Here is a 27,426-nt window from a genome sequence, read left to right on the forward strand (position 1 = left end):
AATCACCACCCCAGATGCTCAGCCCATTCCAGCCTCACCCTTCCTCTACCACCCTGGCCAATTCCAGTCAGAACAATGTTCCTGCAGTAAGCCAGTGGTCAGAACTCTTACCCTCAGCAGCTCTTTCAGGCACTCTATGTTGTTAGTACAACAACAAATTTGCCAGCGAAGGCTTTATAATACATTATTACCCTATGATTTAAGTTAATGGGGAGACTTTTTGTTTAAAAATGTCATTATGTTGTGTTTCCCTAGGTTATTTTAAAAATAAAAAACTTCTTCCTGATGTGACAAAACACTTTAAAAATTAAAAACAAATTAAATTATAAGCTTGGTTAGCTCATTATCAGCTCATTATCAGCCTGGTTAGAGTAATAAAGCTGCTTCACAGGCAATACAGTGCTAGGATTTCAAGTCTTAAAAGTTTTGAAATTTAAGAAAATTTGAGACAGCTCATAACATAAAGAGAAAACTAACTAGAAAAGGAGACTGCAATAGAAATGCCTCAGAGGAACATGAGATGAGGCTGAAATCCTTGTAAAGAGATTCTGCATATGAAAGGTAAAGAAGTTCCAGGGCAAGAAAAGCTCCAATTTTACCTTTCACAACAGTACCAAATAAGAAATTGTAAGGGAAAATAAAACCACAATTTAAAATTCATTCACAAAAAGATTTCTTTCTAGATCACAGCAGTGATACATTATAGAGTAGCTCATAAACCATTTTTTAAACAAGAGATAAATATATGCACTTTTAAAAATGTCAATGAGAACTATCTTGGTAGTCCTCCTAAGCCCCACAAGTTTCATAAAGCTATATTAATAAAAGCAGAGATAATATTTTGTTCTTCTCTACAGACAAAAATATACTACTTTCACAAATATGCAAGCAATGTTTTAAAAACCAATATAGTCAATCACAGAATGGGAGCAAATATTTATAAATTATATATTATTTGATAAAAGACATATCTAGAATATACAAAGAATTCTTTCAAATTAGTTAACAGAAAAAACCCAACTTAAAAATGGGCAAAAAATTTGAATGTCTGCCCAAACAAGCTATCTAAAGTGGCCAAAAAGCACACAAAAACATACTCAACATCAATGCCATCAATGATTGCACATCAAAACCACAAGATACCACTTCACACCCACCATGATGGCTACAATGAAAAGACAAATTATAAGAAGTATTACTGATCATGTAAAGAAAGATGTGGGGAAATTTTAACCCTGCTACAATGCTACAGGGAATGTAAATGGTTCACAGCTGCTTTGGAAAACAGACTCCCAATTCCTCAAAAGGTTAAATAGTTTCACACCTAGGTATATACCAAGATAAATAAAAAACTTGCACATGAATGTTCATAGTAGCATTATTCATAACAGCTCCAAAAGAAGAACGAACCCAAACATTTATCAACTGATGAATGCACAAAATGTGGTATAATCAGGTAATAAAGTGTCACAAAAAAGAAGAGGAAGAAGAAGGGAAGACAGGAGGAGGAGGGAGGAGGAGAAAGAGGAAGAAAAGGCAAAAGAAGAGAAGGCAGAAGAGGAAGGAAAAGAAAGAAAATAAGCACCAATGCATGCTGCAACATGGATGAATGTTGAAAACATTATGCTAAGTTGCTAAGTCAAAAACACATATTTTATGATTCCATTTATAGTAAAATGTCCAGAATAGCAAATTTATGGATATTGGAAGTAGATTAGTTGTTACCTAGGGCTGAGAGGCTTTGAAGGGAGAGTGAGAAATGACCACTGATGGACACATATTTATCTAAGGTGTTATGAAAATGCTCTACAGTTGAATGTGTGACAGTTGCATAATTCTTTAAATACATTAAAAACCACTGAATTATTCACTTTAACTTTTTTAATCCTCACCCAAGGATATGTTTATTAATTTTAGAGAGAAAGGAGGGGCAGAGTGAGAGAAAAGGGAGAAACATCAACTGGTTGCCTCCAGTAAGTGCCCTGATCAAGCATAGAACCTGCAACCTAGGTATGTGTCCTGACTGGGGAACAAACCCACAAAGGTAATGGTTTGAGTATAGTAAAATCAAGTCTAACAAAATGTTACTGACTTAGGATTTTTGCTAAATTTTTTTAGGTGGTGAAACTTTCTTAATAACTGAAAGCTTTGAATGTTACAGTATAAAATTTTTAACAGATAGCAAAGAAATTCTGACATCAATCTCCTTTTTGTTTTAACAGTGCACTGTTGCCCGCATTCCTACTGTGATGCTGTGAAAATACCATGTGTCTCTAACTCTTCTATTAGTGGCAACCCAAATCATAAGCCCCGTCATGAGTGATACTATTTCATGAATCAGTGCAAAATAAACAGTTGCATGTAAAGTAAGAAATATGTCAGTCTTGTACAAAGACAAAAATCAAACTTAATTTGTAAAAAATTTAATATTTTTCTGAGTTTTGTGTTACCTCTTCTTTTAGTGCATGTTTCCTCTGTTCCAAACAGATCTCTTTAGCCCTCATCATCTGCAGAGTCTCCTTAGAAACCGCATACTGGAGTTTTTCCATACGTTCAGCGGCTGCTGCCCAAGATGCTTTACCAAATTTCTTCTGATCTGCTCGCATTCGATCATACACAGCTATTAATAAATAAATTTTTAAAAAGACATTAAGACATACAACAATTTGATACTAGAGAATTTGAAAAGCTTAGCTTTCATTGACCACACACGCAAAGATAAACATACAAATCCTACCACCATGACAGCCCTAAAATATAATTCAACAGTATCTTACATTTTAATATCTTCAATAAAAAATTTCGGTAATCATCCTCAAAAGTAACTTTATGAAAATGAAACTGAGTTGTCAGATTAATTTCAAAACTTTAAAAAATACTCTTTTACGTGTCTAGTGTTATTAAATTTCAAAGTTTCTATAAAAAATTTTATTCTCTGAAGTTTATATATTTTTCTGGGTTAGCTGAAATATTCAAGATTATTTCAAATTATTTAAACCACGTGCTAAATTTATCATTTTGCCTTCTTCAACAATATTGCAATAATCTGATGTAAAAAGAAATAAATCCTACATGTTAACATGGAGGTTATTATGAGAAGGTTAAAGTTAAAGTGGTACAAGTACCAACGAAGACACCTGACTTACCACCCAGCCCCTGCACACACACACACACACACACACACACACACACACCCCACAAAGGGAGAAATGGAAAACATGTTTGCCACAGCAGAGGCCTGGGTCAAGAGATACTTCTTGACAATCAAACAGCTAATGTTTTCCTGTTAAAGAAGCTTATGACTGATAATAGTATGGTGCTGGCTCATTCTGGGTTGTTACACAATTAGCCCACCATCCTTATGCCCAACCACAATCTGATTAGTACCTAATGTCATCTTTCAGTCAGTATACATTCAATAGTAGTTTCTCCTATATGTTCTAAGGTAAGTGATAAACATTTTGTACTGCTACTATGTCCTACCATCTTTTACAAAGTATAGCTTAGTAAGTTTTCCCTCAGACTTTTATGAAGTCTTAATTTTTTTTTACAATAATACATGTACATACTTAAAAATTAAAACTTGTAGACAGCCTTATAATGAAGAACAGCAGTTTCTCACATTTGGCCCTCCTCCACTCTTAATCCAATGTGCAAATGCAATCAACTTTTAATTGCTTCTAGTAGTTACCTCCATATAGAAATAATGCTATTTTTTGATTCACAGTTTAAAATTATTTGTTGAGGTCCTAGTATGATGGATGAGAAATTTGCTCACTTAGAATCTCTTTTCAATAAGTTATTGGTTCTTTCAGTTTCCTTGTTTTTCTGTGGCTTTTACTGGGTTGGCCAAAAAGTCCACTTATTTTTTTTTCCATAAAATAAAAGACACAATTTTCCTTTTCATAAATAACTTTAAATTTGGATATTTTGAGTATACTGGCTATCTCCACATGGTATAATGTTGATTGTTCTCTATTAATGCCTTGATTTTATCACTATCAACTTCAACTGGGCTACCTAACCACAGAGCATCATCCAGCGAGAAATGTCCAGCATGAAACTTCACAAACCACTTTTGACACATTTGATCAGTTACAAGCACCTTCTCCACACACTGCACAAATCTTTTGCATTTCAGTTGTTTTTACTTTTCTTGAAATAATAAAGCATAATATGCTGAAAATGTTGTGTATTTTCTTCAATCTTTAATATTAAAATGGCCACACGAAAATTCACCAATCTTTGTGTGAATTTTTTAAAAAGCATGCTGATATTGCTGTTATAATACAATCCAAGAAAATTGTTTTGAATGAAGTTAAAGACAAGTAAGTGCTACTAGAGCCATCTTATGAAAAAAATCAGATGGATTTTTTTGCTAGCCCAATAAATGCTAGCATGTAAGAGGTAATGTTTAATTCATAATCTTACTCTGTACCTCAATCTCAGTATTTCTAGTCATGTTGGTTAAATATGAAATGATTCTGCCTTTTAAATTTCTGCCCATCTTTTAAAATTGTGTTACAGTATTTATGCAAACACAAAATCAATAAAGTAGTTCACTGTAGGAAAAGAAAATGGCAGGAGGTTTGGAGTTAGAGAGCTTTGAGTTAAATTCCCAATTCTAACCATAACTGACATGTAACTTTTGGCAAGAAATCTAACTGTTCTTGGTCTCAGTTCCCTTGAGTGAAAAAAGGAAGGACATATAGGATCTAGTCAGAAGGCTTTTATGGGAGTTAAATGAGGATGATAGGTATTCAAATGTCTCTCCCACTTCACAAGGCTATATTAATTGAATATATGGTCTGTTCTATTTCTTTTCTTTTTTTCTTATACACAACCACCACAATCATTCACATTTCTATGAAGTTATATTATTTTCAAAGTACTTTTTTCATATATTATCTATCTGCCCAGCAATCCTATAGAATAGAAAAAGTATGCATTACTAATACCTTCTACATAGATATACATATCTGAGGAGTTTGGGTAACTTAAAAGCAAGGTCACACACCTACAGTAAGTAAAGTGAAAACAGTTACCCACTTTGCTTAAGCCCCTAGTCTACTATCTCTACTATTTTTACCTGAAACTATAATCATAGCAAATAGTCAAACATTCTGCACACTTGCAAATAGTCAGGAGCCTCTTCTCTTGCTCCCCACTTCAGGACCAACCATGTCTAGGGAGCACCTCCCTATCTTAATTCAGTCTCAGGTTGTTATCTACCACAAGACCTAGACAATACTTTGTGTTTCAACACCTTTAGATGGAACGCATTCTTATGTATAATTGCTCTTCACTTCACCTGTAATTATTTCCCAACAGCTCAGGAATACAAAAGGTAATGAGAAATATTATTTGTGAATAAATTGGAATACCCCTAAGAACAGTATTGGAATACCTCTAAAACAGATTTTTCTCTCCCTCTGCTGGGGGAAAAAAAAAAATTCTTGCTAAGATGACCATTTACATGATCAGGATAACAACTCTGTAATAATACTCTATGATGATCATTAACTGTAAAAAAATCTCTGAAGGTGACACAGTCCTGGTGTTTACAATGTACCATGTTAAATCTATTTTTAAAAAACCTTAATGTTCTAACATATGTGTATACTTGTCAGAAACAGGCCCATTTAAGATGTTTTTAAAAGCTAAGTAGTAATATATCAAAATTGGGTTATATCTAGCTTTGTGTAAGAAAGGAAAAAAATAGTGCTTTTTACTTTTCTTCTAAAAAGAGAAGGTTTTTTTAAAGATTTAAAAATTTTTTTAAAATTTTAAATATTTTATTTATTTTTTAAAGTTTTTATTTATTTATTTTTAGAGAGGGAAGGGAGGAAGAAAGAGAGAAACATCAATGTGCGGTTGCTGGGGGCCGTGGCCTGCAACCCAGGCATGTGCACTGACTGGGAATCGAACCTGTGATGCTTTGGTTCACAGTCTGCGCTCAATCCACTGAGCTACGCCAGCTAGGGCGAGAAGGTTACCTTCTGATTGCAAACATAAAGGAAGGCTATTACTCAAAAGCATAAAGCCACAGAGAAATCTTCATGCTTGTAAGAAATCTCTTACACATGGGAAGAGGAAAACATGCTCAGAAAAAAGAAAAGAAAAGAAAAAAGGATCAAGCAAATTAAATATCTCCTCTTGTTTGGGCTCAAATCTTCCTGCTATAATAAAATCACCAGAACTGAGATATAAAATGTCTACAATGACTTTGAGGAAGCAATTGGAACCCTAGAATGTCACTCACCATACAAAAATGTTTTGCCTAAAATTGGAGAAACAAATTATAAAATAAGAGCAATAATAAAAAATTACATACAACTATAACCAATGACCTATGAACTATATATGAAAATATATACAGAATCATGGCAATTATGTAATAAGCCAAAAAAATTAACAGACACAGGGTGGTTGAACAAGGCTGACAGGATTACAGACGTGAAGTTTCTTTTCCTCTAATATTCTAAATTTCTGTAATAGATATATATATTCTTTAATCACAATACACAGATTTTTTTTAACATTAGAAAAGGGTGCATCTAGAAGGCAGTCTAAACCAAGCACAGTTTTTATAAAAGTAGTTTATAGTAAGTAGGGGGTCATCTTTAAACATTCAAAGAAATTACTATTAATATAATGTATTGTTTTTTTCTTTTTTAAAAATTACCATATTGCTCTAGAGTGAATACCTAGAAATGAGATTGCTGGGTAATATGGTAAGTATATCTTTAATTTCATAAGACAATGCAAAATAATTTTCTAGAGACATTGTACAATTTTGCATTCCTGCCAGCAATGCAAGAAGGGTTCCCATTACGCTGTATCTGGTCTGCATTTGGTATTGTTAGTATTTTTTTAAAATTTTCTCTGGGTAGAGCCTAGACATGAGAATTTCAGTGAGCCTTCTAGGTCTGTGATTCTAATGAAAAAATTAATTGACTTTATTAGTAGGAAGATATTAGTATTTGCAGTTGTTATTTTCATCTCAAAAATGAAGTTAGTAGAACTATAGAAACTTCAGTACTTGGTCTTAACTACTGCACATATAATTTAGTTGAAATAGGTCATCCAGGAAGAATGCAGACATCATTTGGTAATTATCAAAATATTTACAGAATGCTAGGAAAGCCTAAAAGCTGAGGGAGGTAGAGCAGTAGTAACTAATTATCCTATTGTTTTATTTTTTTTAGTTTCCTGGACACTTTATTTTTTGACTTAATGTTTATTGTATTTTTTCCCATTACTATTTAATCTCCTTATACCCTCCTCCCCTAGCAATCACCACACTGTTGTCCATGAGTCCCTTTTTCCTTTTTGCTCAATCCCTTCACTCCCTCACCTCCCCCCACCTAGCTGTCATCTGCTCTACATCTATGAGCCTAACTCCATTTTCCTTGTTAGTGTAGTCTGTTCATTAGATTCCACCTATTAGTGAAATCGTATGGGATTTGTGTTTCTCTGACTGGCTCATTTCACTTAGTATAATAGTCTCCAGTTCCATCCACGCTGTCACAAAAGGCAGGCATTCTTTCTATCTGCTGCATAGTATTTCATTGTGTAGATGTACCACAGCTTTTTAATCCACTCATACTGATTTTAGAGAGAGAGGGGAAGGGAGAGAGACACCAATTTGTTGCCCCACTTATTTATGCATTCATTGATTGCTTCTTTTATGTGCCTTGACTGAGGACTGAACTCCCAACCTTGGTGTATCAGGATGATGCTCTAACCAACTGAGCTACCCAGCCATGGCTTTGTTAGTATTTTTAATTTTAGCAAATCTAATAGTCGTTGTTGGTATCTCATTGTGGCTTTAATCTGCATTACCCTAAGGACAAATGACGTTGAACATCTTTTCGAGTGTTATTTGCCATCTTTACTCTCTGGTAAACTATCTGTTCAAGTCCTTTCCCCATTTATTAATGGATGGTTTATTTTCTTACCACCTCTATTCACTGGATTGTTTGCTGAATTTTAAGATATTTTATATATTATGGATACAAGTTCTTTGTTGATGTGTTATTTGCAAATATTTTCTCTTAAATACTCTCTTGTCTCATCATTCTCTTAATAGTACCTGGCAGAGTAAAAGTTTTTAACTTGGATGAAATTCATTTGATCAGTTTTTTCTTTTATGATTCAGTTATCATCACTTTGATCACTTATAGTCTATATTTGTGGTGTCATTGCTAACAACTCTGCCTCCATCTAGGTTAAAAAAACTTCTCTTTTATGTCTTCTTCTGGAAGTTTTACAATTAGATCCACTTTGAGTTCACCTTTGCATAAGGTAGGAGACTTTGGTCAAGGTTCACTTTTCCGTATGTGGATGGCCAACTGTTCCAATATCATTTTTTTCCCCACTGATTTGCTCTGTCAAAGCATAACTGATCATGTATCATGAGCTTATTTCTGTATTCCTTATTCTCTTTCATCAATTTACAAGTCTATCTCTTCTACAATACCACATCACAGTAGCTCTACAGTAATTTGCAAAGTCAGGTAATATGATTCTTCCAATTTTCTCTTTCCAAAACTGTTTTAGCTATTTTAGTTTCTTTGTCTTTCCATATAAATTAGAACAGCCCATTTAAATCTGTAACAACATAAAAACAACAACAACAAACCTCTGCTGATAAGCACTGTATTAAATCTGTAGATCACTCTGGGATGAACTCACATGACCACTATGTTAAGTATTCCGATCCACAAACACAAAATGTCTACCCATTTACTTAGGTCTGAAATTTCTTTCATCAGTATTTTGTAACTGTCAGTACAGAAACCCTGTACATTTTGTTAGATTTATACCTAAACATTTTGTTTGGGGGGAATTATTTAAATGTTATTATTTAAAAATTTTTTATTTCCAATTGTTCATTGCTTGTATAGATAAGTATAATTCACTTCTGTGTGTTGACCTTATTTCTTGTGACCTTGAGAAAGTAATTCACTAGTTCCAAGAGTTTTAAAAAATAGATTCCATACAATGTTATCTGTAAATGGGGACTATTTTTATTTCTTCTGTTCCAAACTGTATGCTCTTATTTCTTTTTCTCGTCTCATTACAACTAGCTAAGATTTACTACATTAAGTTGAACAGCAGTGATGAGTGTGAACATCTGTAACTGTGACTTTTTACATATTTCAGGGCGGGGGGAAGCATTCAGTCTTTCACCATTAACTGAGATACTGGCTTTAGAGTTTCTGTAGATGCCCTTTAGTAAGTTAAGGAAATTCCTTTCTATTTAGTTTTCTGAGTGTTTTTAGCACATATAATGTTGTATTTTGCCAAATGCTTTTAAAATATGACAAGTACATGAAAGGATTTTTACTAAGCTTTAACTGTGAGGAGAAAAACAGAAACTTACTTTAGAAAATACAAATTAAGTAACATATTTAAAGATTTGAAAAGAAATCATTCTTAAAACTTGATAGTTTTTACAAACAAAATTTGTTTAATAAAAAGTTAAAAGAAAATTTAGTAGATATTTGAAAGAGATATCAGAAAAGTTAATATATAACTATAATACAAATATTTTAAACAATCAATGTAATACAAGGAGCCCTTACAGATCCATACAAAAAAATATCATAAACATACACAAAAAATGTTAACTGAATAAAAAGAAGGTACAAATACCAATTAGTAATGAAGGCAAAAAAGATGTATACTCAGTAATAATCCAAGAAATACAAACTTTAAAAACATAATCATATTTTTCACCTACCAAACTGTTGGTCTTATTTTTTTAATGTCAATGCCAAATGAGGCTGAGGAGTTAAGCAAAGTATTGTCATTCAGCATTGGCGTTCTAAAGAAGTAAACGGCTTTAAATGAAATTTTTAAGAAAGTGTGGACTTATTGAAAGAATATTCTGGATGTTAACCTATATTAATGCCAGGTAAAGAGATTATTAAAATAATGAACAGCATTGATTTTGAACTGTATATTAAGGAGCCATTAACTGATTTCTATGGACACCTGTGGACGGAAGTTGAAAGAAATGAATCTTCACAGACCTTGCCCTATGTGTCTCTTCATTTGGCTCATCCTGATTTGTATCATTTATAAACTCTAATTCCTGAGTTCTGTGAGTCATTGTAGTGAATTACTGAATCTCAAAGGGCTAAAGAAACCCCCAAATTTTTAGCCAGTTGGTTAGAGGTTCAGATGACGTAAAGACAACCTCCAAATTAGTGAGTAGTGTCTGAAGTGAGGATAGTCTTGGTGGCTGTGCCTCTAAACTGTGGGGATCATGGTAAATTAAGTGACAGAATTGAACTATACTACACTAGTACCCCATTACCATTATTTTTTACAGTTGGTACGTGTAAACACCTATCTCTAGAAAAGACTGAAAGGATACATTTGTTAATAGTGATCTTCCTTAACTGCTAGGATTATTAGTGGTATTTAGATACTTTTCAATATAGTTATTGTGAACATCAATATTTAAATTGCTCATTCTCAAAAGTAAACAAGAATAATTTTGGACTTCCGGCAAGAGGGAGGAATAGGTGGACACACCGTACCTCCACACACAACCAAGATTAGAACAACAACAATTTAGAGGCAGAATAACACCCAGAACTGACAGAGAATTTATCTGAATGGAAATTGGACAGCCAAGAAGTTGAAGTAGACACGTTCATCCAGACCGGTAGGAGGAACGGAGATGAGCACGGGTCGCAGCGTGCGGAGTGCGGGAGAGCTGGGCGCCTAAGGCAACCAGGAGTGAGTAAGCCATCCAGGGTGTGCAGCGGGTGGACTCTAAGTACGCAAGCAGCAAATGGCGGACCCAGTGAGGCTGCGATCGTGGACCAGGGCAGAGCGCACAGCCCAGGATCCCAGGGAAGGGACTGAGATCCCAGGAGAGTGGGGCTGCCGCCATTGTTCTCTCATGCCCCCGCCCCCACATACAAAGTCACAACCTAGCGACTGGAGTGCCCAGCCCTGGTGAACACCTAAGGCTCTACCCCTCACCATAACAAGAGCGACCAGACCGGAAAAAACAAAAGAGAGAGTGATGGCTCAAATAGAACAAATCAGTGCCTCAGAACTCATCCTTTTGAGAGACCAAGAAATAGCTAGCCTATCAGATGCACAGTTCAAAACACTGGTGATCAGGAAGCTCACAGAATTGGTTGATTTTGGGCGCAAATTAGATGAAAAAATGCAGCTTACCATGAAAGAGATGAAGGAAGATGCACGGAGAACCAACAGTGATAAGAAGGAAACTGGGACTCAAAACAACAGAGTGGACCAGAAGGAAGAAAAAAGAAACCAAACAGGAAATAATGAAGAAATAAGAATTCAAAAAAAGGAGGAGAAGCTTAGGAACCTCCAGGGCATCTTTAAACGTTCTAACATCCAAATTATAGGGGTACCAGAAGGGGAAGAGGAAAAGCAACAGATTGAGCACGTATTTGAACAAATAATAAAGGAGAACTTGCCCATTCTGGCAAAAGAAATAGGCTTCCAGGAAATACAGGAAGCTCAGAGAGCCCCAAAGAAGCTGGACCCAAGAAGAAACACACCAAGGCACATCAGAATTACATTAGCCAAGGTAAAAATGAAGGAGAGAATCCTAGAAGCAGCAAGAGATAAGGGGACAGTCACCTACAAAAAAGTTCCCATCAGACTGTCAGCTGATTTCTCAAAAGGGACCTTACAGGCAAGAAGGGGCTGGAAAGAAATATTCCAAGTCATGAAAGACAAGGACCTATATCCCAGATTGCTCTATCCAGCATAGCTTTCATTTAGAATGGAAGGGCAGATAAAGTGCTTCTCAGATAAGGTCAAGTTAAAGGAGTTCATCACCACCAAGCCCTTATTTTATGAAATGTTAAAGAGACTTATCTAAGAAAAGAAGATAAAGAAAAAAACATGTATAGTAAAATGACAGCAAACTCACAATTATTAACAAACACACCTAAAGCAAAACCAAAAGAAACTAAGCAAACAACTAGAACAGGAACAGAACCACAGAAATGGAGATCACATGGAGGGTTAGCAACAGGGGAGTGGGAGGAGGACAGAGGGGAAAAAGGTACAGAGAATAAGTAGCACAGATTGTAGGTTGAAAATAGATATGGGGAGGGTAAGGATAGTATGGGAAATGTAGAAGCTAAGGAACTTATAAGTATGACACATGGACATGAACTAAAGGGGGGAATGTGGGTGGGAGAGGGTGTACAAGGGGGAAAATGGGACAACTGTAATAGCATAATCAATAAAATATATTAAAATTAAAAAAAGAATAATTTTATTGGGAAACTCACCTTTTTGAGCTTTAGCTGTTATTTCAAAATATTTGACAGTGAGATCTTGAATAGAGAGCACAGCCATGTGAGCTTTCCGCTGCCAGTCAGCATCTTCTTTTTGTAGACTTTCAATTCTTCGTGGACCCAAATAATCATTCTCCATAGAAATCTTGAGAGAGAGAAAAAGAGAACAAAATTAAATAGTTCATTTCTTTCTCTCTTTTATTAATTTCTTAAACATTTACTACATGTTTGTGTATCAGACATTGTGCTTGGATATAAAAACAAAGAATATTTATTTTTCCCTCCTTCAGAGCACAAGCTAATAAGTCATAAAACAAGTAAATTAACAATAACGTTGATATGGACATAAAATTTGTTCCCCCTTCATCCTTCTCTATCTTCATTTTTATCTGTTCTTCTACCATATATAAACAAAAGATGTACAGCAAAATGTTGTAATTATTTTGGGGTGCTGAGATAATGAGAACTTTACTTCTTCCTTTGCCCTAACTAACTTTTCAGATTAAGAATTATTTATACTAATAAAATACTTACTGAATAACTGAAAAACAAAATAAAAACTTAGATTTTAAGACTGATAACATATAAAAATCAACCCATCTACCTACTAAGATGCTGGCAAACCACCCAGACATGTACCCTGAACTGGGAATCGAAACAGCAACCTTTTGGTTCACAGGCCAGCATTCAATCCTCTGAGCCACACCAGCCAGGGCCTTTACCTTCTTTTAGTCAGTGCCCTCTCCTTCCTCCTCCCCTCTTATAGCTCTCAGCCTGTTCTGAGATTCTATGCCTCTGGCTCTACTTTGCTCACTAGCTTATTTTGCTCTTTGATTCCTCTTGTAAGTGAGATTATATGGTATTTATCTTTCACTGACTGGCTTATTTTACTTAGCATTAGTCTCCAGTTCCATCCATGCTGTTGCAAAAGGTAGGAATTTCTTCTTTCTTTCAGCTGCATAGTATAACATTGTGTAAATGTACCATTTTTTTTTTTATCCACTCATCTACTGATGGGCACTTAGGCTGTTTCTAAATCTTGGCTATTGTAAATAGCAATACTATAAACATAGGGGTGCATATAATTGCTTATATTGGTGTTTCGGGGATAATTCAGGTATATCCCAAGCAATGGAATCACTGGGTAAAAAGGCAGTTCCATTTTTTGTCTTTTTAAGGAAATTCCACATTGTTTTCCACAGCAGCTACACCAGTCTATATTCCCACCAATAGTGCAGCAGTGTACTCTTTTCTCCACATCCTCACCAGCACTTGATTTACTGATAACCATTTTGGCAGGTGTGAGGTGGTATCTCATTGTGGTTTTAATCTGCACCTCTCTGATGGCCAGTGATGTTGACCATTTTTCATATGTCTATGGACCACCTATATGTCCTTCTTAGATTACTGTCTATTCAGGTCCTTTCCCATTTTTAATGGAATCATTTATCTTCCTGATGCTGAGTTGTTCTTTATATAAGTTCTTTATATATTTTAGAGGTTAAACTGTTGTCTGATGTATCCTTGGCAAAAATGTTCTGCTATATAGTTGGTTTCTTTAGCTGTGTAGAAGTTTTTTAATTTAATGTAGTCCCATTTATTTTTTCATTTATTTCTCTTGCCCTAGGAGGTATTTCAGTAAAAATAATTGCTACATGATATATCTGAAATTTTACTATGTATTCCTCTTAGATTTTTATGGTATGACTTATTTTTAAGTCTTTTATCCATTTTGAGTTTATTCTAGTATGATGTACAATGGTCCTAGTTCCATTTTTTTTGGATGTAGCACTCCAGTTCTCCTAACACCACTCACTGAAGACACTGTCTGTATTACATGCTCTTGCTTCCTTTGTCAAATATTAATTGAACATAAGGATGTGGGTTTATTTCTGGGCTCTCTATTCTGTTCCATTGATCTGTGTCTGTTCTTATGCCAGTACCAGACTGTTTTCTGTTTTCATTACAGTGACCTGATAGTATAGTTTACTATCAAGTATTGTGATCCCTCCAAATTTGTTCTTCTTTCTCAAGATTGCTGAGGCTATTTGGGGTCTTTTTTGGTTCCATATAAATTGTTGAAATATTTGTTCAAGATCTGTGAAATATGCCATTGGCCTCTTAACAGTAATTACACTCAATCTATAGATTGCTTGAGGTAGTATGGACATTTTAATGATGTTAATTCTTCCAATCCATGCTCTCCACTTATTTCCATCTTCCTCTATTTTTTTCTTTGGTGTCCTATAGTTTTCCAAGTACAGTTATTTTACCTCCTTGGTTAAGTTTATTCCAAGATACTTTATTTAATTGCAACAGTATACGGGATTATTTTCTTAGTTTCTCTGCTAGTTCATTATTGGTGTATAAAAATACCACCTATGTCTGATACTGACTTTGTATCCCATCACTTTGCTGAGTTCGTTTATTAGGTCAAGCTGTGTTTTTGGTGGTGCCTATAAGGTTTTCTATGTACCATTTCATGTCATCCACAAACAGTAGCAGCTTTACTTCTTTTCCAATTTGGACGGCTTTTACTTCTTTTTGTCTGATGGCTGTGGCAAGGACTCCTAGTACTATGTTGAGTAAGAGTTATGAAAGCAGACACCCCTGTCTTGTTCCTGATCTTACTGAACACTCTTACTTTTTGCCCATTAAGTATGATGTTGGCAGTAGGTTTACATACGTGGTCTTTATCATGTTTAGGTATGCACCCTCTATTCTCACTTTGGTGAGTGTTATCATAAATGGGTGCTGGATTTTACGAATTGCTTTTTCTGAAACCTTTGTTATGATCGTGCAATTTTTGTCTTTCATTTTGTTTATGTGATATATCATGTTTGTTGATTTGTGGATATTATAACATCCTTGCATCTCTGGAATAAATCCCACTTGGTCATGGTGTATAGTCTTTTTAATGTATTGCTGGATCCAGTTTGCTAATATTTTGTTGAAGATTTTTGCAACCACGTTCTTCAGAGATATTGACTTGTTATTTTCTTTCTTCCTTGCATCTTTATCTGATTCTGAATTAGGGTAATACCTCAAAGAAAGCGTTTGGAAGTCTTCCCTCTTGCATATTTTGGAGTAGTTTAAGGATAGGTGTTAGCTCTTTGACTGGTAAAAACCATTCAAAAGCCTTTTGTATGTCAGCATTTTTTAAATTACTGCTTTGATTTCACTAGTTCTTACAGGTCTAGTAAGGTTTTTGGCTTCTTTTCAATTCACTTTTGGAAGACTGAATGTTTCTAGAAATTTACCATTTTGTCCAGGATGTCCAAATTCTTGGCATACAGTTGTTTATAGTAATTTTGCACTTCTGTAGTATGAGTTGTTACTTCCCTTTCACTTCTAATTTTACTTGGGTCCTCTCACTCTTTCTTCCATTATTTAATTTTTATTGTATATTTTCTCAAGGTTTATTAAAATTACATTTTATTATTATTACTGTTGTCCTGATTTTTTCCCTTTGCCTCACTCCACCCAGTACCCCATTTCCCTCAGGCAATCCCCCACCATTGTTCATGTCCATGGATCATGCATGTAAGTTCTTTCATTACTCCATTTCCTATACTGTATTCACATCCCCATAGTTATTCTGTAACTACCTATTTGTACTTCTTACTCCCCTCACCTCTTTACCTCTTCCCCCAACTCCTCATATGACAACCATCAAAATGCTCTCTGTATCCATAACTCTCTGTTCTGTAGCTGTCCACTGGGTGTATTGGCCCTGGGGTATCCCAGGCAGTGCAGGTCAAAGTCAGCCCCCACCTTTGTTTAGCCCAGGGCAGGCTGCAAGAGCTGTAAAGCAATCTGAGATGGCTGCTACTTGAGCTGGGCTTGGAGATTCCCAGGCATACCCAAGCTATGAATCTATGCTGGCTGCTGCTACTTCTGGGCCTTGGCTCACTGAGGCCAGCTGTTGCTTGTCTGAGGGGATTTAGGAAGTTATAAAACATAAGCCAAGACCAGCCATTCATATGGAAAAGCAGCTTGGGTGGGCCGGAGTCTCTGGGGATCTCCAAGGCAGGTCAAACAGTGTTAGCCAGGTTGATGGAGTCTCAGATATGGCACTAGCTTGCCAGTTCTGTGAGGGGAAGCTTCAGAAAGGGGGCAATGGCCTCTGCTCCCCTTGATGCCAGACACTTCAGTTCCTGCCTACATACCACTGTTGTCTTTTAAGCTGCTACCAGATGCTTGAGCTCAGAGGTAGAGAGTCTGAGTAGGTAAGTTTGTGTGTGGATTCTTTAAAAGCAACTGCTTGGGGCTCTAGCAGTTTCCTCCACTGACTCAATCCCCACTGGTTTTTGCAGCCAGAACTTGTGAGGACTTATCTTCCTGGGACTGGAACCCTGGACTGGGGGGCCAGATGTGGGGGTAGGACTCCTTGGTCCTGATATACCCCTCCCGAATTTTTTACCACCACATGTGGGTCAAGGATCAGTAAGTTGTACGTCTGTGCCTCTCCTACCAAACTGGATGGATGCGGTTTATTTAATTCTGTCATTGTCAGACTTTCATTCAACTCTTATTTCTAATGATTCTGAGTGATGGTTGTTCTGTATTTTAGTTGTAATTTTGATGTGGTTGTGTGAAGAAGTGAGCCATGTCTGCCTATACCACCATCTTGACCAGGAGTGTGTCTTTTATTCTTGATGAGTCTGGTTAAAGATTTATTAGTTTTGTTTATCTTTTCAAAGAACCAGCTCCTGGATTCACTGATCTTTTGAATTGTTATTCTAGTCTCCATATCATGTTTGTCCTTTGATTATTTCTTTCCTTCTACTTGCTCTGGGCTTTGTTTTTTGTGGTTTTTCTAGTTCTTTAGATGCAAGATTAGGTTGTTTGAAATTTTTTAATCTGCTTTAGGTAGTCCTGTGATGCTGTGAACTTCCCTCTCAGAACTGCTTTTGCAGTGTTCCACGGACTTCTGGGTTTTTGTGTTTTCATTTTCATTTGTTTCCAGATACTTTTTGATTTCTTCCTTGATCTCATTGTTAACCCATTTGTTTTTTAATAACATGTTACTTAGCCTCCATGTATTGAATGTTTTTGAGTTTTTTTCCTTGAAGTTGAGGTTTTCTTTGAATTTTTATTGTGATCCAAGAAAATGCTTGGATATGACTCTTTCTCCAATTTGTTAAGGGTTTTTGTGTCCTACCATGTAATCTATGTTTGAGAATTTTCCATGTGCCTTTGAGAATGTATATTTTGCTTCTTTTGAGTGAAGCGTTCTACAAATATCAATTAAGTCCATATGATGTAGTGTGTCATTTAATGCTGCCATATCCTTATTGATTTTTTTTTGTCTACAGTATGTCCATTGTTGACAGTAGGGTGTTAAAAACCCCTATAATATCTGTATTGTTGTGAATCTCTTTCTTAAAGTCCTCCAAGATTTTCTAATATATTTAAGTGCCCCTATGTTGGGTGTGTATGTCTACTACGGTTATATCCTCCTGCTGGACTGACCCTGTATTATGTAATGACCTTTCCTGTCTCTTGTTATGATCTTTATTTTGAAGTCTATTTCACCAGATAGAAGTATTGCTACCCTGGCTTCCCTTTCACATCCATTTGAATGGAGTATTTTTTTTATCTCTTCACTTTCAGCCCTTGTAAATCTTTTGCTATGAGGTGGGTCTCTTGTAGACAGTATATATATGGGTTATGTTTTCTTATCCGTTCAGGTACCCTGCATCTTTTGATTGGTGCATTTAATCCATTTACATTTAAAGTTATTATTGATAGGTACTTATTCATTGACATTTTTTTCCTTTGCACCTGTGTTCCTCTATTTCTTCTTAACACAGACCCTTTAGCATCTCTTGCAATGCTTGTTTGGTGGAAATGTACACCTTTAGCCTTTTTGGGAGGAGTGGGGATCTGGAAGCTCTTTATTTCACCTTCCATTTTAAATTTTAATTGCTGGATAGAGTAGTTTTGGCTGCAGGTCCTTGCTATTCATTACTAGGAATATTTCACGGCAGTGCCTTTGGGCCTTCAGTGTTTCTGTTCTGAAATCAATGGACAGCCTTATTGGAGCTCCCTTGTAGGTAACTAATTGTTTCCTTCTTGCTGCCTTTAAGACTCTCTTTGTCTTTAAACTTTGCTACTTTAAATGTGATGTGTCTTAGTGTAGGCCTCTTTGGGTTCATCTTGATTGGGACTCTCTGTGCTGCCTAAACGTGCATGGCTCTTCCCCTCACCACATTAGGAAAGTTTTCTTGCATTTTTTCCAAACAGGCTTCCTATGTCCAGTTCCCTTTCCTTTCCTGATGATGTCCCTATGATGTGAATATTGCTATGTTTTATGTCATCTAAGCTATCTTACACTATCCACATTCTTTTAAAATCTTTTTTTCATTTTGTTGCTCTGGGTGTTTTTCCACCTTGTCTTCCAAATTGTTGATTCATTCTTTTCTTTGTCCAGTCTGCTTTTAATTACTTCGTGTATTCTTCCTTTCACATGTTGCTTTCTTCATTTCCAACTTATTTATAGCTTCTATGTCCCTTTTCATGCTGATGTAGCTCTCATTACGTTCCTTGAGCATACTTATATCCATTACTTTGAATTCTATTTCTGATAAGTTGCTTGCCTTGATTTCACTTAGCTCTTTTTCTGGACATTACTCCTTTTCTTTCGTTTGGAGGTTGGTTGTCTCCCCATTTTTGCTGTCTTGTTTTGGTTGTTTCTATGTATTAGTAGATATGCTTCAACTCCCTGTATTGTAGGGTGGACTTATGTAGTAGGCATTCTATAGGACCCAGTGGTGCAGAGTCCTACACCACTGTCTTTTCCAATCTGGATGCTCTATGAATGCACTTCATGTCAGTTATGTTGGCTTTACTGGTATATTTGGGTCCTGAACACTGTTGGCTTGTTTGTTGGTGGGGGTCTGCCCTCCAGCTGGCTGACTGAGAGGCTCAACCCCAACAACATCTTATATGCTGCTGTACAGGCACAGGCAGAACAAAGCAAAACACCACAAAACAAGCACCGCCTACCACCACAAAAGATTAGAGAATAATAAAAGTGGAAAGAGAAGTGGAACATTAAGGAAAGAGAGAAGTAAAAGAAAAAAAATAAGAGAAGGCCGACGGACAGCAAAGTGATTATGAGAGGAGAAAAGGGGAGAGAGAATATGAATAATGAACTGAAAGAGGGAAACAGGAAAAAGAATAACAAAAACAAGAATAGTAAAGCAGGGAGCACTGAGGAAATTAATGGTGAGATAAAATAAGAGATGTGAAAGAACGAAAGAAATAGAGTAATAAAAATAAAAAATAGAGAAACTAAAATGCTATGAAAAAGAAAAAAAAGAACAAAGTGGACTTAGTCCCAGCAGAGTTTAGTGCTGCTTGCTGGGTTTTTCCTTTCGATACAGCTGTGATTTAGTCTGAGGCTGGTATAACTCAGTATCAGTGCTATCCACCCACATCTAGCCCTCTGCAGGCTGTTTGAAGCTACATGCGATCCATAGTTTGTGGCTGATTCCTCCATGTGTGGCTGCACCCAGAATGGACCCAGATGCTTGACAAAGCTGAGTTTTATCAGCACTCTGCCCAGGGGTATGTCAGCAAATATTCCAAGACACCACAGGATCTGCCTCTGCCTGTCAGGCTGCTGTCAGTCTTAGAGTAGTCACAGACCCAACTGTTTCTGAGAGAAATTTCTGGTGGACTCAAGAGGGTGGAGCTCCCACTGTATTCTCCCTTTGGGTATGACTCTTAAGTGTCTGAGGATGATATAAACCAATGTCAGCTGTTGACCATGTCCAGTTCTTAGCAGCCTGTTTGAAACTATAATCGTTCCAGTTTGTGACTGATTCCTCTGGGCTTGGCTGTGCCCAGGTTGGGCCAAGCTACCCTGCCAAGCTACGTTTTATCAGTACTGGGTCTAGGGGTGTCTCAGCATGAGCCCCAACTTACCACAAGATCTGCCTCTGACTGTCTCTGCCTACTGTTCTGCTGCCAGGTTTAGACTAGTTGCAGACCCAATTATTTCTTAGAGGCCTTCTGGTGGAATTAGGCAGTGGGGAGGGGGAGTTATGGGGTATTGGGACTCCTGGATCTCCCATGGCAAGTATCTTTCAGACTTCAGGGAAGATGGTAGATGTGCTCCCCTGCCCAAGCCACCGGTCTGAGTCTGCCTGGGGCCTTTTTCTCCCTGTACTTGGCAAGGCAGGGCCCCTTGTCAGCTAATAGGTAGTCTCCAGAACCCATATTTTGGGTCTGCCAGAAACCAGAAGGGTGTTCCTATGGTTCTCCTATGAGGTGGAAGCACCAGTCTGTTTCCCAGGAAAGTGTATGGTATAGCTGCTCCCTACAGCCCATCTCTGATACACCCTGAATCTGCATAAGTTCCTGTCTCCTCAGCACAGGTTAAGGTGCAGGATGGGAGACTAAAGAGAAGCAAAGCAAGGAAAAAAAAAAAAAAAAAGCCCTGACAAAACAAAACACAGAGCAAAAAACAAAGAAAAAAGATGCAGGGTAGGGCAAGCAGGATTCCAGAGGTTGGGGGGAGTGGTATCCCATAGGGTAATTTAGTTGCTTTATCCCTGGGAGGAGCTTGCTCTTTTCAAGGGGCGTGAGAAATCCAGATATAACCCTAGCACATACACCCCCCATGGCCACTACCCTATGTTTCTCCCCAGTGTCTCCTGCTCCAGAGTCTCCTTGGGCAATTCCTATCCATGCTGCCTCCCTTTGCTTGGGCCCAAGGTGAGTGGGTGAGTGGATACAAGCACAAAATATGTGCTTTGGCCCCTTTAAGAATTAAGAAAGAAAATGAAAGAAAAAAAAAAAGTGGCATTGTCTTCAGCAGGTCTCCTCTCTGCCCAGCAGAGACAAATCTCGCCACCTTTCACTGCTGGATGCTCTGTGGTTGGCTGATCCTAGCACTGGTGCTCTGTACTTGGGAGCCCAGTTTGTGGTCCCAGCTTCTCGCCTTTCCAGGGGAAGTTCCCACAATCACATTGTTGCCTCCGCCCACCTCCCTTGAGAATAGGCCAGCCTCTTTAATGACCTTACCCTTTCTACTGGTCATGGTGTTTCCCTCCCCTCCTGCACCCCCTGCCCCCGTCTTCATTAAAAGTCTCTTTTTGAGGTAGTCTTTGATTTATTTCAGATGTCTAGTCCACTCAAGTTTTATTTCCAATTTGATTCTGGAAAAAGGTGTGATATATCCTTGTACTCCCTGCCATCTTGCACCAAAGGTTTCTTTTTGCATATGTTAAGTTTGACTTTACAAAGGTCATGACCAGAGATATAAATCTGAGTCACCATGACACACAGAAGACATTTAAAACTATTAGAATAAATGAGGTCATCTAAGCAACTTATAAGACTTAAGGTTAAACCCTTTGCTTTTTGTTTTTTTAACGGCAGATCATGCAGTAGGTTGAGCACTGAAAAGAACTACCCAGGAAAGGGAGAATCTACAGATGCAGGAATGAAGTGAGGCTAACAAGAGCAGGAAGGTCCTTGAAAGATGAAGGGGACAAGATCAAAGGACTGGTATAGGGATTTGCTCTTGGTAAATGGAGAGAAAATTCCTCCACAGCACAAAGAAAGGCAGGCTTTGGATTTGGTAAAGGAAGGATGAGGGAAACTCCTGTTTGATGATCTCTTGTTTTCCCATGTGAAAAAAAGAGCCCAGATATGAATAGTTGGTGCAGGGGAGGGGAGGAGAGTAGGATGACAAACTATTTAGAAAGACTCATTCAGTAAATCTTTAAAAGTTTTGAGACTAACCAGGTTAGTGTGCTAATGGTGAAAAGACACACACTCACATACTGCTAGTGGAACTATAAATTGATGAAACATTTTCTGGGAAGTATTTTATGATACCATACTTTCTGAAGGTATTTAAGACAATACTCTCACGGAATAACCAAAGATGTTCACTGCAATGTTGCTTGAAATAAAAAAATGGATCCCAAATGTCTAATAATAGAGAAATTTATGTATGATACACCTTTAAAATACAATTCTATGCAAAAATAAATGTTTATGATGTTAATAACACAGGAAAATGATTATGCTATAGTATTAAGTGAATACAGGTTAAAGTCAGATATAATTTCAATTGTTATAAAAGTCCAAAAAAAAAGACAAAATATGTGAAGTATATTATTACTGATGTCATCTTTTGGTAATGAATTATAGATAATATTTTCCTTCCTGTTTAAAATCTGCACTTCTCAAATCTTCTTTATTTGTGTGTGTGTGTGTGTGTGTGTGTGTGTGTGTGTAAGCATGAAGAAAAAATGCCTTTATCTCTTCTTAGGTTTACAAACCATACCAACTAATAGGCTGAAGGCACATTATCCCAGAGGTTTCCTATTTCTAGTCAAGCCAACAAGCTCATGTTTTCACATATGAGTCCCAGAAAGTGGCAAAATTATGAGACTTACCTCTTTTTCCCAGTGAATAGGGAAGAGAAAAGTAAAGATATGTTTAGAACCTGTATGTTTTCATTATTAACTGGGAAACAGAATTGTATAAACACCATTTTTAGGACTGTAAATATAGTGTCAAGCAAAGACAATTAAGCCAGTAGCAGCAGCTTGGATTCTTGATAGCCAATTCCCCACTCATCTGCACTGGATTTTTTTTTAAATTCTCAGATGATTACTGTACCTCCAGTTTCATACTATAGGAGTCAAATTAAAATAATGCTACTGGTTATTTTCCTTTTAGATTTTTCATGGCTATTATTTGAAAATAATTTCAATTATATAATTTGATAAACAGAGTGCTGTAGTAGGTGCTTCGGAGGAAATATATGAGTAAGATGTACAATCTCCTCCCCAAACTTATAATCTAACGGGGGGTTGGGGGTGGTAGAACAGAGCCATCTGTGATTAAGAAATCTGTCTTGAAGTTAAGAGACCTAGCTTTGCTGTGAGACCTTTGACAGATCACAACATTCAATTACTCACTCAAAATAATCATGTACAGTATCTGCTCAGTGCCAGTATTGTACGGGGCACCAGAGATAGCAAGAGATTCGGCCTAGTGGAGAACACAGACACCCAAATAAAGAATTACAATAGAGTATGAAATGTGTCATGAAAGAGTGTGTCTGAGATACCATGGAGAGCACCAGCTATAGAGTTTGGGGTACAAAGTATAGGGAGACTTTTTAAAGGGAATGATGAATAAGTGGAATTCTGGCCAGGTATTACAGATGACAAAAAGTGTCTCTGTAAAAAGGAATAAAGGTACTCTAAGACTTTTAAGACAGGTTCGGTGAGCAAGAACCTAGCTGTTTAGATTAGAACAGATTTACTGAGGTTTGTAACTGCAGAAGCACTGGCTAGAGGGACAGAATTTTGACACGTACATATGGAGTATGTGAGGAAAGAGAACCACCTTCAAAAGGCATACTGGAGGCAAAGCTAAGTTCAATGCATGATAAGGGACAGAGAGCAGTCCAGCCTGGCTGGAGCTTAGGTAAAATAGATAAATGTAATGGGAAACAGGACTAGTAAAGGAGGCTGTGAATACTATGAGAAAGCCTTTGTGTCAGGCTGAGGAGTATGTACTTAATTTGACAGGCACCAGGATACCATTGTGGGATCCTTAGCAGTAAGAAGCATATTTAGACCACAGCTTTGATTTAAGGGTTCTAGAAGACCTGTTTGCTACAACAAACCATCACGGTTTGTGCTTTTTGTTGTAATTACTTCTGATTTAAAAACACTCAAGTTAAAAAGCCTAAGATTAAAATTTATTAGTATAGAAATTTAATAAATTGAACATGGCAGTCAAATGTTAAATTCTTACTCCATATATTATGAATAGAAACCCTTTCCAATGACATGATTAGACCTTGTACTCTTTAAAGAACTTGTATGTTTATTTTACCCTAAGACCCTAAGCTAGATTACTAGGTTTCCCCCCCTAACTCTGAAAATCTGATACATATGTAAATTCTTGTCTATCAGCTCCAAGTTCAACCTCCTGCCTTGTGATACTACGGGGTTCAAGCTCTACAGACCACATTTGGGCTTTGCTAACAGGAAGGGCTGGAGGAGATTTCAGGGTTGGAAGAGGTAAAAAGATTTTCTGCTTCTTCCCATCTGTATCACTTGACTTTACTGTTTGCTGTTCCTGTGAGCATCATCCCAGACTTGCTTCTTCAATCCAGCATCTGTAGTTCCTTCTTGAAGCAGTTAACAGAATCCAGTTCACTGTTTTTCCATGTTTGCAAAACCAGCTTCATCATGTGCCAACCCACCCACCCATCCCAGAAAGACAAACCAGCACAAGCTCATCAGTACCATATCCCCAGAGATAAGGGTCTCTCCACAAGTGCAGCTCAAACACACCAGCAATACACAAGCAATATCCTCTTCCTCAGACTGGTTTTGCCAGGCCCAGGCTCAACCTCTTCACTAAAGAATGAATAATTACCACCTCCTTCCTTTGTGACCTCTAATCCCATAAGTGCTGGCTGTTTTGGCAATTGTTAACTTTGATACAGTTACTGCCCCACCTTCTTAACTATACCTAAAGTGGTTAACCACTTTATACCTAGTTAATAATTCTTCACATTAAAGTCCCTCTGTTGAAGTAACTGGTTTGATTTTCTAGTCAGACCCCTACAGACACAACTATGGAAGAGAAATTTAATAAACAGTGTTCAAAATTCAAAAGTCTTAACTCAAATTATTAAAATAGAAATTCTTTTCACTTGCACAATTAAACACTGTACATAGAAGTAAGAAAACTTGAGTTATGGCTTTTTGGGAAAAAAAAATTAAAAAAAATCTAGTAATTATTTGAAGATAGATTACTTGTAGTTTGTTGGATTATCTTTAGCTTCACTGTATATGTATATACAAATATACAGATCACATGCTTTGCTTTTTAATGCTGTTTTTTAAGTAACTTCTGAAACTTAGTAAGTAATGTTGCAGCCAACTGTTAAAAAATGTGATTTTAGTTTATTGCACCTAAGACATTAAGCTAGGATAGGATACTAAGTTCTTTTCCTAACTGGGCAAATCTGAAGATGTACAGCACTGGTCGGCTGGATCATGTGCTAAAAACAATGACACCTCTGTTTTCAATTTTAGAGCTAGAAAGAAAACAGTGCCTGTTTAAAACATGGAAAAAAGTATGTGTCAGTTTAGGTAGCTAGGACAGTGAGACTAGTTTATAAATACAAGTTTCCTGGCATGGAATTACTTATCATAGAGTACACCGACTTGCTTGGGTACTGGATTTACATGAGAAACTTAAATGGTATTACTGTCTACTGCTGGGAGAGAGAAAAAAGGGGAAAAAAACCTCAGGTGAAACAAATGCCAAAATAAATTTGTGAGTATACTGATGTAGCAGTACACTTAAATGCAAATTTTCCAGGCCTAGGGGTCATCTGAAGGTGACTATTAACAGAATGACATGATAACTCTGGCAGCATATATTCATAAATTTTTATAGTCAAAGCAAATAGCTGATGTAATAGTCTCAGGAAAGAGTGTGAAATAATGCATTATTTTTTCAAAAAGTGAGAGGAATCTAAAGGCAAGGAAACCAAAGGAAAAAAATAGTTCAGGTAAGAGATAAGGACTTTAATGGATAGTGGTGGCACTATATAGTTTATAGTGTGCATATAATAGAATACAGTGGCCCAATGGTATAAAAGTTGTACCATACAAAAGGGCACCCAACCAAGGGGCAGAGTAGAGCCTGAAACCCAGCTTGTGCTTTGCTGAGCCATGTGTACTATTGCATCTGCCTGGCCGGGCCAGGGTGGGGGAGGTGGCGGCAGGGGGAATGTTGAGGAAGGGGGTTCTAATCTGTCAGCTGGGATTGGGGGTAAATAGGTATTTTTCTATTTCACAAAGACACATATAGATTTGCTTGGTCCTAGGGGAGCAAAAGAGGTGGCAGAAGAAGAGCACATTTGAAATTCAACTAGGATGTAGGTTGCAAGGTGTGGTGACTGGCTACAAAGGGGAGGGAAGAGTTGAGTATGCCTTCTACTTTCTAGCTTATTTACTTCCAGCAAGTTATTAAAAATAACTTAGGAAAGTATTTTAAAGTGCTTATAGCTGATCCAGGAAGACGATCAGTAGGCCAACTCACTAACTAATCCAGACTCATTAAGACGCTGGGTTTAAAAATCTAGAAAACCATCTAGTTTAAATCCCATTTTATGGAAGAGAAAACTGACACCCAGAGAAGACTGCAACTTTTGAGTTAAGTGTGCTCCATCCTTTAGCTGTTTCAAGTTTTATCAGACTTGTGTTTCTCAAACTTCAGTGTATTATCATAATCACCTGAAAGGCTTAATGAAACAAAGACTGCTAACCCCTCTTCCTAGAGTTTTAGTACAGGAGATCTGAGATAAGGAACAAAAATTTGTATTTCTAACAAGATCCCAGGTGATACTGATGCTTCTAGTCTGGGGGCAGAGGGGTGGCCGGGACATTTTTTAGAACAAATGTATTAAGACTTAAGAGTCTGGGAGCTCCCTAAAGGTGTGTATATCTCAGAAAGATTTCGAGGCCTAAAGAAATGCTAGGGAGGGAGGAGCTAGCTACTTAATTCTTAGAGATGAGATAGAGGGTTAGTGAAAAATCTTTATTAACTTCCATTTATATAAATATAATAGACTTCCATTAACATCATAAATTATTAAATATAAAAATAAATGAATACGTTATACATTTGGGATGCCAAACTAACTTCCTTCCTATCATAATTTAATATTTAGGGGAATGAACAACTGGAAATTAAGTTCTTTTTAAAGAGACTAAAGAATAAAGGTCAAACTCCATGGCATTCTAGTCCCTGACTTCATTTCCTACAACATACCTTAGATCGGAGGCATTCCAAACAATTCACACTCTTGTGGTGTGACTAAAACAGAGGCATTGCAGGTCAGACAGACATGCATTTCAATTTTAGCCATGCCACTTACTGGCATCCACTCATGGTGCTAAATTGGTGCGATGATTTGGTAATTTGTTTCAATAACTTATTGTGACTATAAGTACAAGTACTACTCCTGTTTACTATATACCATTCTTTTTTTCACATTATGTCTATCTGGAATGTTCTGAATTCCAATCTCCAACACAGACCACTTCCTACT

At 36.9% G+C, this 27,426-nt stretch overlaps 1 protein-coding gene across 1 annotated transcript in view; it reads right to left on the reverse strand.

The window, feature by feature from the left end:
• The window catches only part of JMY (junction mediating and regulatory protein, p53 cofactor), a 102,127-nt gene that overhangs the window by 30,050 nt on the left and 44,651 nt on the right, over positions 1–27,426 (reverse strand). The window contains exons 3-4 of the mRNA XM_045847807.1: positions 12,303–12,453; positions 2,451–2,620 (exon numbers count right to left, since the gene is read on the reverse strand). Of these exons, the coding sequence (XP_045703763.1) occupies positions 2,451–2,620; positions 12,303–12,453 (321 nt within the window). The remainder of the gene's footprint in view (positions 1–2,450; positions 2,621–12,302; positions 12,454–27,426) is intronic.

The sequence above is a fragment of the Phyllostomus hastatus genome, unplaced genomic scaffold (assembly GCF_019186645.2).
Source record: "Phyllostomus hastatus isolate PE091 unplaced genomic scaffold, TTU_PhHast_1.1 phas_contig_58, whole genome shotgun sequence".
In the NCBI taxonomy this organism is placed as follows: domain Eukaryota; kingdom Metazoa; phylum Chordata; class Mammalia; order Chiroptera; family Phyllostomidae; genus Phyllostomus; species Phyllostomus hastatus.